At 41.5% G+C, this 15,051-nt stretch overlaps 1 protein-coding gene and 1 long non-coding RNA gene across 2 annotated transcripts in view; both read left to right on the forward strand.

Moving 5' to 3' along the window:
- Positions 1-3,741, forward strand: part of LOC145657145 (uncharacterized) — a 5,295-nt gene extending 1,554 nt beyond the window's left edge. The window contains exons 1-2 of the mRNA XM_081711699.1: positions 1-70; positions 200-3,741. The exon at positions 1-70 is cut by the window's left edge and continues 1,554 nt beyond it. Of these exons, the coding sequence (XP_081567825.1) occupies positions 1,842-2,963 (1,122 nt within the window). The 5' untranslated portion in view covers positions 1-70; positions 200-1,841 and the 3' untranslated portion in view covers positions 2,964-3,741. The remainder of the gene's footprint in view (positions 71-199) is intronic.
- LOC145657174 (uncharacterized) overlaps positions 1-15,051 on the forward strand; it is a 454,169-nt gene that overhangs the window by 245,211 nt on the left and 193,907 nt on the right. The window lies entirely within an intron of this gene.

A 15,051-nucleotide genomic window follows, 5' to 3' on the forward strand; every position in this document is an offset into this window, starting at 1 on the left:
TGTGTGTGTGTGTGTTTCTTTAGGGTGGAGCACGCAGGGGAGATGAGAATCAAACCAGGACTAAGAAAATGTAAGAAGTAAATATGTACACACACACACACACACACACACACACACACACACACACACACACACACACACACACACACACACACACAGTATTTGTGATCTCTCCTCTAATGTGTCTTCTTGTGTGCAGATGCGTGTGATCTCACACTGGACCCAAACACAGCACACACACGTCTCTCTCTGTCTGAGGGGAACAGAAAGGTGACGTGGGTGTGGGAGCAGCAGCAGTCACATCCTGATCATCCAGAGAGATTTGATTACTGGTATCAGGTTGTGTGTAGAGAGAGTCTGACTGGACGCTGTTACTGGGAGGTTGAGTGGAGTGGGGGAGGGGCTGATATATCAGTGACATATAAAGGAATCAGGAGGAAAGGAGTCAGTTATGACTGTGTGTTTGGATGTAATCTAAAGTCCTGGAGGCTGTTCTGCTCTGATAACAGTTACACTGTCTGGCACAATAAGAAGAGAACTGTCATCTCTGCCCCCTCCAGCTCCAACAGAGTAGGAGTGTATCTGGACTGGCCCGCCGGCACTCTGTCCTTCTACAGCGTCTCCTCTCACACACACACACTCACACACTTACACACACTCCACTCCACATTCACTGAGCCCCTCTATGCAGGGTTTTGGGTTTATTATAACTCCTCAGTGTGTGTGTGTGAGCTAGAATAGCCTCCTGTGTCCTGGAGGAACACCTGAGTCTGCAGGGAAACACACAACTGGTGAACATCATACACACATGCCTGCTGAGTATAAAACACACACACACACACACACACACACACACACACACACACACACACACACACACACACACACACACACACACACACACACACACACACACACACACACACACACACACACACACACACACACACACCCCTATCTCTCACACACTCCTCTACACACACAACTAGTGGACATCATAATACACACATTTCCTTACACATACACACACACCTCTCTCTTTCTCTCTGCCACACACACACACACACACACACACACACACACACACACACACACACCTCTGTCTCATACACACACACACACTTTGCTCTTTCTCTCACACACACAAACACACTCTACACTTCTCTCTTCACACATGCGCACCACACACACACACACACACACTACACCCTTGTGTGTGTGTCTCTCTCTCTCACACACACAACACCTTTCTCTCTCTCTCTCTCACTCACTCACACACAAAATACCACAAAATACACCTGTATCTCTCTCACACACACTCTTACACACACTACACTTCTTTCTCACACATACACGCTACACATCTCTCTGTCATACACTCTATACCTCACTCTTTCACACACACCACTCACTCACAAACACACAGTACATCTCTCCATAACACACACATAATACACTTCTTTCACACAAACACACACAATCCACCTCTCTCTCTCTCTCATACGCACACACACACAGCCTCTCACATACACACACATAATATACCTCTCTCTCTCTCGCTCTCTCTCTCTCTCTCCCTCTCTCACACACACACACACACACACACACTGAACACACACACATCACCTCTCTCTTTCTCTCCCACACACACTCTTACACACACAAACACATGGTAGATCTCTCTGTGTCACACGCGCGCACGCACACACACACACACACACACACACACACACACACACACACACACACACACACACACACACACACACACACACACACACACACACACACACACACACACACACACACACACACACACACCAAGTCTCTTACGCAAATGTATGCACACACACACACACATACACAGACACCTCTCTCTCACACACACTACACTTCTTTCTCACACATACACGGTACACATCTTTCTCTGTCTCTTACACACACTACACCTGTCTCTCTCTGTCATACACACACACAGACACACCTCTCACACACAAACACACAGTACATCTCTCTCTCTCTCTCACACACACACACACACACACACATATTTTATGTCTTACACACACAAACATGCACTGTACACCTGTCTCTCACATACACACATAATATATCTGTCTCTCTCTCTCTCTCACACTCACACACACACACACACAAACACACAAACACAAAACACCTCTCTTGCTCACACACACACACACTCTCTCTCTCACACCCCTCTCTCTCTCACACACACACACACAATACCACAAAATACACCTGTATCTTTCTCTTACACACATACCTCTCTCTCACACACACTCTCACACACACTACACTTCTTTCTCACACATACACGCTACACATCTTTCTCTGTCTCTTACACACACTACACCTGTCTCTCTGTCATACACACACACGAACACACACCTCTCTCACACACAAACACACAGTACATCTCTCTCTCTCACACACACACACACACACGCACACACACACACTACAAGTCTCTTACACAAACGTATGCACGCACACACACACACACACACACACACAAAACACCTCTCTCTCTCTCTCTCTCTCTCTCTCTCTCTCTCTCTCTCTCTCTCTCTCTCTCACACACACACACACAAAATACACCTGTATCTTTCTCTTCTCTCATACACATACACACACCTCTCTCACACACACTCTTATACACACTACACTTCTTTCTGACACATACACGCTACACATCTCTCTCTGTCATTCACTCTATACCTCTCACTCTCTTTCACACACACACACCCACTCTCACACCACCCACACACACACACCCACACACACACACCCACACACACACACCCACACACACACACACACACACACACACACACACACACACTCACACAGACACACACACACCCACTCACACAACCACTCACACAGACACTATAAACCTCTCCCTCTCTCTCACACACACACACACACACACACACACATAGAATAATTGATGCTCCAATAAAGGACTGAGCTGCAGTTGATTTCTGTACATATGACATAAATACTGTTCTACAAGTTACACATGCTGTGGAATCATAACCTCACTGTGTTAAACTCTGTACAAATCTACACATTAAAGGTGGAAATCTTTGGAAACTGAAAGGTTTTTCATTTTGTTTTCTGAGTGTTGGAGTGACACAGATACAGATGTTGTACACAGTATGAGTGAAATGTATTATAGAAATGTATTGTAAGTATTTGAGATGAAATATTATTCTTATAATATGTTACTAGAGTTTAAGTATAATGTTTATCTAGCCAGAAAAGTCTGTATATTTGATTGAAGTAGGTAAAACAAAAGTAGATTAAGAGAAAAATAACATACCTGTGATTATTTTTGTGGAGAGACTTCCATGTTGTTTTGGAGGGAAAAGAAACCATAGTGTGTTAAAGGGGACTTTTATGGGGAATATGCCTGCCCAAAGACAGGAAGTGACATCACCTCATTTGCTGTTTTTCCATATTTAAGTTTTTAAGGGAAAATTCAAGAGTGATGTTTTGAAGTTGATTGATATTGGAGAATTTATGATTGCTGGACTTTTATTCTTGTAAATGCTAAACTTTCCTTTTTCGAACATTTTTGTATGTTTTTGATGGGATGTGGTTTTTCTTTTGCACTGGAGCACTGGGAGCCAATAAAAACCTTTTCTTTTGTATCCACTTGGAGTGCTTAATGTTACCGCCAGATATTACTGCATTACAGTAGTCCAATCTTGATGTAATAAATGCATGGACCATCTTTTCTGCATCATGTGAGGAGAGTGTTTTGATTTAAATTGTGCATGTGCTCATTATACCAAGGTACTAATTTTTTGTCCCTAATGATTGTATTCTTAAGTGGAGCAACATCATTAAAGGTGCACAGGAACACCACAAACAAAGCACACGGGGCAGAGCTGGGCAGAGATCTATTAATAATAAAGACAGAAACAAGGGCAGTTAAATTCCAAACATATCATTCTAAAGGTCTGGAGTACCAAGAGCTGAGCAAAGAGAACAGTGCCCTCACTCAGCTGGTCCGGAAATACAGTTCAGCATTAACACAGTAACACTACACTAACACACACTAACGCTACACATGCTGAGGACCAGAAAATAACAGCAAACCTAATCAGAATTACAAACAACATCACTTATTGGGAAACTCAATCAAAATGTTATCTGGCCCTAAATCAAAAGTACAGTGTGGCAGATTACCTAAGAACACTGTCTGATCCAAAACTGAGGTCCACCCTGACCAAGTACAGACTCAGTGACCACCGCCTGGCCATAGAGACCAGCAGACATAAACAGTCCTCTTTACCTGAAGAGCAGAGACTGTGTCAGCAGTGCCAGGACTATAAGACCCAGATAAAGCTGCACTTTCTGAATGAATGTACAACATTTAGACAGATTAGAACTAAATTCTTTAAAAAAAATTAGCCACGTATTTAAAAATCTCCCTGATGAGGAGAAGCTGCCGTATGTTGTTGGTGAACATAAAGATTCAGCACACTGGCAGCGCTGTACATTGACTCCTGCCACAGTCTGAGGGACAGTGAGGGACCAAGTCAGATACCAGAGACACAGAGACATTATTATTATTATTATTATTATTATTATTATTATTATTATTATTGGCATTATTATTATTGGTATTATTATTATTGGTATTATTATTGGTATTATTATTATTATTATTATTATTGGTATTATTATTATTGGTATTATTATTATTATTATTGGTGTTATTATTGGTATTATTATTGGGTGTGTTGTAGTTCTATTATTATTGTTGTTGTTACTAATATTGTAAGCGGTTATAATATTGTTGTTGTCATCTGTTGTTAGTGTTAATGTCTTTATCAAAGCTTTGGCAAGAGAGAGGGAGATGCACACGGGGACCCAGACTCCTGATGGAGGGAGGGAGAGAGAGAGAGAGAGAGAGAGGGAGAGAGAGAGAGAGAGAGAGAGGGGGAGAGAGAGAGAGAGAGAGAGAGGGAAGGAGGGTCACACTGTGACAGACTCTGAATGGAGGGAGAGAGTCTCCACTTCTCCATCTGGAGTTCTGGTCTCCTCCCTCCCTCTCCCTACATCCATAGTCCTGTACGGCCCTCCCTCTCATTTCTCTCTCTCTCTCCCTCTCTCTCTCTCTCTCTCTCTCTCTCTCTCTCTCTCTCTCTCTCTCTCTCTCTCTCTCTTTCCATCTGGAGTTTGGGTCCCTATGCGGCTCACCCTCTTTCTCTCTCTCCCTCTATTTCTCTCTCTCACTCCATCTGGAGTCTGGGTCGCCATGCGGCCCTCCATCTCTCTCTCTCTCTCCATCTTTCTCTTTCCATGCGGAGTCTGGGTGCCTGTGCGCACATCCCTCTCTCTGTTCCACTGTCTCTCCCTCAGTCTGGAGTCTCTCTCTGTCTCTCTCTCTCTCTCTCTCTCTCTCTTTCCGAGACCTGGACTCCAGATGGAGAAGGGGGAGACAGAGAGAGAGAGAGAGAGAGAGAGAGAGAGAGAGAGAGAGAGAGAGAAAGAAAGAGCAGCTTGGAAACCTGAACTCAAGATGAAGAAGAGGAGAGAAAGAGAGAGAGAGAGAGAGAGAGAGAGAGAGAGAGAGAGAGAGAGGGAGAGAGCCCTATGGGGACCCAGATGGAGAAGGACAGAGAGAAATTTTCAGATTTCTCAATAAACTTTATTAAACAATTATATACAAGCACATTCAAACATACCATACAATTTCAAAAAGGAAAAAGAAAATTTAAAGAAACACCAAAATCCACTCCCTCATCTTTCACAAAACATCACTGTAACCCCAAATATTTTCAAAAGTAGTCATATCATTCATAGCAGAATAAAACGTAAAATCTAACATTATACGACTCTTCACCACCTTTACAATACTACTGTCACTCTGACCCTCAAACACTTCCTGCTGAGCCACACTGCCAACTTATTAAATTCAGAAGTTGACATTGTGCTTTCTTCTTCTGTGTGTAATTATACCCACAAATAAAGAGTGCTTCCTTTTGTGAGACTGTCATTGTTCAGCACATCCTTTCCACCCACAGACCAGAAGGATTTGTAAAACTCCACTGGCAGTCCATCAATACCTGGGGCTTTCCCACCCTCCATGCTCTGAAGGGGAACCTGCAACTCCACCAGGGACATTGGCCCCTCGAGACCCAATACAGCCTCTTCTTCTACCTGAGGGGAACCATCTAAGTAAATATTTTCCAACTCCTGGTATGATCTATATTCGCTGGTATACAGCGTAGTTTAAACTGTGCTGCTCTTCTTCAAATCTCCACAGGATCTGAGAGTACAGTACCAGACTTCAAGGCATGTATCCATCTGCTCTGACCATGTTTATGCTCTAAACCAAAGAAAAACTTGGACAGAGAGTACATCTGTGTCATGTTCTGAAAAGGAGAACATACCAGGGCCCCCTGTACCTTTACCCCAAGCAGGTCAGCTAGTTTCGTTTTTTGTTTTTTTTTTACTTTAAGAGCATCAATATCCTCCACTACAAATAGTGGAACCCAGCTGTTGGGAAGGGGCAGAGCCACGCCCCCAGACATGACACAGCCACGCCCCCAGACATGGTACTGTTGTGACTAAGGAAGGCTTTACCTTCTCACTCTCTCGGCCAGTCTGCTTCATTCTGTCTATCACTATAGAGCAAAATCTACATTATTTCCTTTAAATTTGATTAACTGAAAAAACTGTGTTCTTTTATTCACATCCCCGGCCCCATTAAGTGTTGCCACACCGCACACACTCATTTTGAAAATGAACATTAAATCTAAACAAAAAAGTGACACAAAAATTAAGCAATCTTCTTACCTTCATCGTTAAGTTGCAGGTTTAGATCAGTAAAACCTTCCTCCTATAAATTGCTTCTCAAACACTGAAAAGACTGTATAAATCCTGCCAGATCTGGAAAGTCCTCTTCTACCCGAACCCCTTTTGCATGTTTTGTATTTTCCAAGAATGTTCTGATCATTTTCAAAGTACACATTTCTCGAGGTCCACAGGGCTGTTAATACAAGGAAATGTTTCTTTCCTGATATCATTCTGACACACAGGTAAACAGGAATGGAAAAGACCTCCTGCAGCTCTGACAAAATCTGGGTCTGTACATTGTCAACAGTAGGTTATGAGGCGACTCTTTGGGGAGATCCACCTTTTGCTCACCTCTTGGCAATACAGTGGATTACATGATAACAGATTTAGATCCTTTCTCTCTCAGTACATTCACTGTAAAGCTACTAACCTCTCTGTCTGATCACAGCCAAATCACTGTGTTCATTAGTAGGACAGAGACTAACAGTGCTGCACCCACACTGACCAGTCAGCTGTTTAATATCAGGAGACGATACAGATGGGCCCAAAACAGCACAGAGGAGTTCCAGAAAGCAATCAACTCTCAAGAAATTCAAACACTTTTAGACACATTTCTTGAACACTCTCAATAAATCTAAATAAGATGAATTGGCTTTTCAAAACACATATTGGATAACACATATTAAATCTCTTTACAATCAATTACTCAAAAATACAAGACCTGAACAAAAGCATATAACTGAAAAATTTAATATATTAGAACTACCAATAAAAGACTTCTAGAATCCCTTGGACTCACCCACTACTGAGCAGGAACTTAGAAATCAAATTTCTATTCTTAAAACCAAAAAAAAGCAAGTGTGTCTGATGGCATTTGAAATGAAATGATTAAACACAGAAGTATAAAATTCCTGAAAAAGACCAAAAGCATCATTTTCCAAAAAGAGCCAGATCTCAAGCAAACACACCACACAAGTTTCACATTATGGACACAAACGCTAGAAACCTGTACAAATTATAATTACTCAGGATTAAAGATTATTTCAACTGGAAACTTCAATCCAGCAGCCAGTCAACTGAGAGAGAAAGCAAGCAGGGCATTCTATGCAATCAAACGTCAAATTCACATTCAAATACCAATTTAAATGTGGCTCAAAATATTCCAGTCTATTATACAACCAATTCTGCTATATGGTTGTGAAGTGTGAGGGCTACTCATAATGGAACAAACACCCAGCTGAAATTATGCACTCTGAATTCTGTAAAAATATCCTGAAAGTGCACAGGAAAACAACAAATAATGCCTATACAGCTGAATTAGGCCAATTTACACTATTATTTCAAATTCAAAAAAGGATTATTGAATATTGGCTATACTTAAAAAATGCTCACTACTACTGGTACCACTATAAAGCCCTGCAGTGCCAAGATATGAGCAGACAAAAGAATCCCCTCACACAGCTGGCCCTGACACTGAGTTCATTAACAAACACTAACACTGTAGCAGACCAGGACCAGTCTGAAATACAAACAATCAGACCAAACCAAATGATAACACTACAGAAAACCCGTTGGAACACACAAACACAAGCTCAAAGCAAAATGCACTGTTATCTGACCCTAAAATGTCAGTACACTGTAGCAGACTACCTGTACAAAGTGAATGACATTAAACACAGAAACACGTTGACAAAGTACAGACTCGGGGAACACAACGTGCCCATCCAGACCAGCCAATGTAAGTCATGCAGTCTGCAGAAGAACAGAGACTCTGTCAGCAGTGTAAAAATGACACTGTAGAGACAGAGCTGCACTTTCTCACTGAATGTGAAACATTCAGTCAAACACAACAAATTTACTTTACAAAATTTGAGACGACCCACCCCAACTCTAAGCATCTATTGAACACTGACAAATTTTCCATCCTATTGGCTGAAAAGAAAGCAGTGCTTTAACTGGACAATATACAGCTCTGGAAAAAAATAAGAGACCACTTCAATTTTTTTCTTAAATCAACATCTCCACATGTACAGCAGCCCTTCCATTCAAGTGTTTGTTGAATTCCTATTTTTTAATGGTACCAATTGAGAACTTAAATGAACATTTATGACGGTTATTTTCTGCACTGTTTGCTTAAGTATATCTGTACTCTGTCAGCAGGGCACTTATTTTAAATAAAAATCTCCACAGGTAATCAAAAATAAATAAATAAAGAAGACCCACCCCTCACCCCCCACCCAACCTTCTCAGTCGACGGCAGAAAAGAAAAGAACAATGCCAGTGCTGATTATAAAAAAGACATTTAATTGGCCAATGAATCGGTCGACCACTACTTCACCCTGTGCTTCATGATAAACACCTGACATGGTGAGGTCTCGTACAGAGGTCTAGGATCCTTTCCTCAGCTATGATTCTACACCAATAAATTCCCCTCCAAAAAAAGAAACCCAGTTACCATAGCAACATGTTGTCACAGCTAGTCCCTCCCAGCTTCTGTGTTCCATGTGTTCCATCTTGTGTATTTTAGTTCTATTCCGTAGTTTCGTTTTCTCCGCCCCTCGTTTGATTTTCCACACCTGTCCCTCGTTTAGTTCATGTATTTAAAACCTGTCTTCTTGCCCTTGTCTTGGTTGTTCATGGCATTTGCGTGTTCATGGTGGTTGTTAGGCTTCATTGTGTTTGGTGAATGTTTTTGAAAGCCCGTATATGCATGTATTTAAGTTTGTACTCCGTGCCTTCGTGTTTATGCTAGCCTTCGTTTTTCCTAGCCTTTGTTATAGCCTGCTTCACCTGTTTGCCTTTGTGTGTTTTGTTTGTTTGCTCATGTATCCACGTACTCTCCGTGTTGGCTCCATCACCCTGGACTGCTACAATGACTCTGATTTTGGATTTGCGCGTAATAAATCTCGCTCTTCTCCACACTTGCGTCCGCCTCCTTACTGCTCACTTACATTTGTACAGGTCATTTACTGAACAGTTCTGTGGTTACCACTGTATTCAACACCCATTCCACACTGCCACTCAGTTTTTAACTGTTTATATGTGATTGTCATGTAAGAGAGAGTTAAACAGATGAAATATAAATGACCACTGTGAACCACAAACATTACTGGGTGCTGAAATAGATTCAGTAATGAAACTTCATTAATTCTAGTTAACAAAAACCTTATAGCCAGATCTGCCTAATCATGAACACACAACTAATTAGATCAGGAAACTAAGCTGTCCTATTAAGGTGTTTTTATTTCTATTGTTGGCAGTGACTATTCCCATGCTGACACTGGTGCAAAACAGCCAAGAGATCCTTCACAAATAGTTGAAATGACAATAAAGGTTTAGCCAGCAGGGGGGTTTGTGTGCACATGAAGCCTCCAGATATGAACCTTTTTTTGAACCAATTGGATGGAAAGCTTCAAGGATTCATCTGGCAATCACTACAAAAACAAACAAAATGTTAAAAAAAAAAATAGAATTTAGCATTTACAAGATACAAGTTCAATAAAAGAAAATCAGCAATCATAAATTCTCCAACATAAGTCAACATCAAAACTCCACTCTTGAAATTTCCTTTGGAAACTAATACAAGGAAAAACAGGAAATTGGGTGATGTCACTTCCTGTCTTTAAGAAGGACAATTCCCCATAAAGCTCCCCTTCAAAGACAACATGGAAGACTCTCCACAAAAAAAATCACAGGTAAATTCATTTTTTCTTAATATACTTTTGTTTTACCTACTTTGTTAAAATATACAAACTTTTCTGTGTTAATCCTGTGTTTTAATTTACATACATATATAAATATATATACACACAGCATATGTGCATTTCAAACACACAGTCCATGAACACATTGTGGTGGAGGGTAACTATCACAAGACATTACACTCATACTGTGTGCATCTGCATCTGTATCACTCCACCACACAGAAAACAGCATGAAAATCCTTTCCCAGTTTCCAAAGATTTCCAACTTTAATGTGTAGATTTGTACAGAGACTTCAACACAGTGAGTTATGATTCCACAGCATGTGTAACTTGTAGAACAGTGTGTATCATATGTACAGAAATCAACTGCAGCTGAACAGTCCTTTAGCATCATTTATTGTGCATGTGTTTTTTTTGGGGGACTTCTCACTGGTACTTACAATTTGTTATTACATGGGTAGTACACACACACACACACACACACACACACACACACACACACACACACACACACAGACACACACATACTAACAAGCAATTTTTACATGTTTATATGTCATCACAGGTACAGAGATATTATTTTTTATTTTATGTTTCTTTTGAAAATGTTACTTTGCTAATCGCAATGTCATGAAACCTTGTATCCTGTGTAAAAACCCCTGCTGCTGTGGTTGCTATGGTGACAGCGATGCTTGTTAATGTTAGTGCAGATCTTTTCAACATGTTATTGTTTTTTGTTGTTGTGATTTTCTATCTTTCATTAGTTAAATGATAAAATATGGGTTTTCTGTTTAAGTTTTACTTTATAAATGTTTACTCGATTTGTAATCAACTCGTTATTTTTAATATTTTAACATTCTGTTTGTAATGGTTGATCATTCCTGTTCATATTTGTTATTATGACATTAGGCTACTTACGTTATTTATGTGACCTACAGGACATTGTTGTGCTAAGTTTAACATTACACAGCACTATATAGCAACTTAGATTTCCAGATGAAAAAAAATAATTTTACTAACGGACCTTGAGGGGAGGAGAGTCTGCCAGTCTCTCTCTCTCTCTCTGCCAGAACAAAATGCAGCATCACAGCCAGTAGACAGAATTGTCGGGGTACACAAGCTGGCTTGGTATTGTGAAACAGTGCGGTTGTGCACAGCTGGATCTCTTGAGTTTGTTCACTGAACGTATGGACGGACAGGTAGCTAGCTCACGTTAGTTGTAGGAACTAACCACAGCTTGCTATAGCTAGAAGTGTCCAATACAGCGATATGCTGTATAATGATACCATAAACTAAACTTCATATCATTTTAAGCAATGGATCATCCTGCATATTGCAGAGAGGAAGAGCATGTTAAAGCAATGAAAAAAAGAAAGCAAAAACATGAAGGCATTGTGTAAGGCATTGTTTTATCGCTTCGTAACATGACTGATATCAAAAATGGGCAGCTATCACATTTTTCTAGATGGCCCATGTTTTAAACCGTCTGACCGTTTCAACCGGTTATTCTGTCTGCTCTCTGCCTAACCTCATTTGGGAGGCTTACTCTCTCCCTTACTGGTCTTCTCAAGCAGCTGAGCTGATAGCAATGACCAGGGCCTGCCATCTACTCCGGGATCAGGTTGTCACGATCTACACTGATTCCCGTTATGCATTTGGGGTTGCTCATGACTTCAATAAGATTTGGTGCTCCGGTGTTCCGTATCTTGGAAGGTAAGCCCATTTCTAATCCAGGACTAGCGTCTGTAACTTTGTCTGCACGTACACTACCAGCTTGGCTGGCTATCGTAATGGTCAAGGGTCATGACACAACCTCTGAGTCTGACACGGCCACTGGCAATGCCTTAGCAGACGAGATCGCATGTTGGTCAGCTGTTAATGCTCCCTCATGCCCATACACTATATCCTCGATGTGTGAAGCTATCGCCATGTTTTCTCATTGCTTTGTGAAGAATAATATCAATCTGTGTTTCTTACAAACTCAGAGTACACAACAGGACTGCTCTCACTGGGTTGATTAGGGCTGTAGTCCTGATTAAAATGGTCTAATGGCGTGTCACCCTTCCTAAATCTATTTTTCCATTTCTTGTGCATCATTTTCATGGGATTTCACATGTTGCACAAAGGGGGAGTGATGGCTAGCATTCAAAAAACAGTTTTGTATTCCTGCAAAACGTCTCACTGTAAAACTGCTCCTAGATAGCTGTTTAACCTGTGCCAGAAGCAACCAGGGTAAAACACAAGCCAAATATGATGCCTTACCGGCTCCAGAATATCCCTTTCAGTGTCTACAGATAGACTTTATGCACATTCCACCTTGTGGTCAGTTGAAGTACTTGCTAGTGATTGTAGACAGGTTTTCCAAGTGCACTGAAGCATTTCCTTGTTCTAAGGAAGACTTTCAACGGGCCTGTCATCGCACTGGAACTTACGCTAACTTCATTTAGATTTAAAAAACTGATCAAAATGTTTCCTCCTTCATTTAAATCATCACATCCGTGTTCAGGGAATTCTTGCATCCTTACGGGACTCCCAGGAAGTTCAAGAAACACGTGTAAGAGCCCTGCTGTTCACACTGCTTTTTGTAACCCTATTCAGATATTTCTATCAACAAAAATTCAAAACAAAAAGAACAACAAAACTCCCCAAAACTGTGCAAACCATCCTAAAACAATAAAGCTGTTCTAGGTACAGCTGCAATTTAGCAAATCCTGAAAAATGTATTTTCATCTCGATCAGTTCCACTCCTTGGTCCTCTGTGTTTCTTTGCTCCTATAAGGCTTGTCTTGTACATATTTGTTTGTTGGTGGAGTTGTTTGTGTTAACATTGCTTGTTTACACTCACCTGCTGTCAGATGGTATATGTATTTTTTCTGTCATTTAGGCATCTGATAAAGTGACAAAGGAATTAATCTACAAAACCAGAGTCGATCTACTAACAGGTGGTAGTGTTGTAACACTGACAGTGGTAGAAAAGAGAAATTTTTTAAAACCAGAATTTATTTTTCACGTTACATTCTATATTAAATAAAAAATAAATTTACTTCAGATCTCAAGGCAGAGCTGTCTACTGTATGGCAAATAGTAAATTGTTAATAAATAGATTTAATTAAGTATTGAACGCAGAACATTCGCATTGGCTGAATGAACCTTTCACTCTTCTGTCATGTCATGTCTAACTATCAGGTGTGTGTGTGTTTGTGTGTTTTTTCTCTCACTCTCTCTCCCTCCTGCTCACACACACACACACACACACACACACACACACACACACACACACACACACACTCTCTCACATTCTCTCTCTCTATCTGTCTCTCTCAATGTCACATTCTCTCACTCTCATTCTTGCATGCTGGCCTTCGGTAACACTGCCCTCCACCACCTGCACCTCCCGTTCTCCACCTGTACCTTGTGGCCTCTGCCCCCTGCCCTTCCACCCCACCTGGCTGACTGAGAGAGTACTTGGCCATTCCAGCCAATCCAAGCATCAGGGTCAGCTGTTACAGAGGACAGACGAGTGTCACACAGTACACTGATCTAAGCCCTCTATTCACCAGTACACTGATCTAAGCCCTCTATTTACCCCTACACTGATCTAAGCCCTCTATTCACCCCTGCACTGATCTAAGCCCTCTATTCACTCCTACACTGATCTAAGCCCTCTATTCACCCCTGCACTGATCTAAGCCCTCTATTCACCCCTGCACTGATCTAAGCCCTCTATTCAGCCCTACACTGTTCTAAGCCCTCTATTCACCCCTACACTGTTCTAAGCCCTCTATTCACCCCTACACTGATCTAAGCCCTCTATTCACCCCTACACTGATCTAAGCCCTCTATTCACCCCTACACTGATCTAAGCCCTCTATTCACCAGTACACTGATCTAAGCCCTCTATTCACCCCTACACTGATCTAAGCCCTCTATTCACCCCTACACTGATCTAAGCCCTCTATTCACCCCTACACTGATCTAAGCCCTCTATTCACCCCTACACGGATCTAAGCCCTCTATTCACCCCATACACGGATCTAAGCCCTCTATTCACCCCTACACTGATCTAAGCCCTCTATTCACCCCTACACTGATCTAAGCCCTCTATTCACCCCTACACTGATCTAAGCCCTCTATTCACCCCTACACTGATCTAAGCCCTCTATTCACCCCTACACTGATCTAAGCCCTCTATTCACCCCTACACTGATCTAAGCCCTCTATTCACCCCTACACTGATCTAAGCCCTCTATTCACCCCTACACGGATCTAAGCCCTCTATTCACCCCTACACGGATCTAAGCCCTCTATTCACCCCTACACGGATCTAAGCCCTCTATTCACCCCTACACTGATCTAAGCCCTCTATTCACCCCTACACTGATCTAAGCCCTCTATTCACCCCTACACTGATCTAAGCCCTCTATTCACCCCTACACTGATCTAAGCCCTCTATTCACCCCTACACTGATCTAAGGCCTCTATTCACCAGTACACTGATCTAAGCGCTCTA

This window comes from Electrophorus electricus, chromosome 1, assembly GCF_041902795.1.
Source record: "Electrophorus electricus isolate QZ-2024a chromosome 1, ASM4190279v1, whole genome shotgun sequence".
Lineage (NCBI taxonomy): Eukaryota > Metazoa > Chordata > Actinopteri > Gymnotiformes > Gymnotidae > Electrophorus > Electrophorus electricus.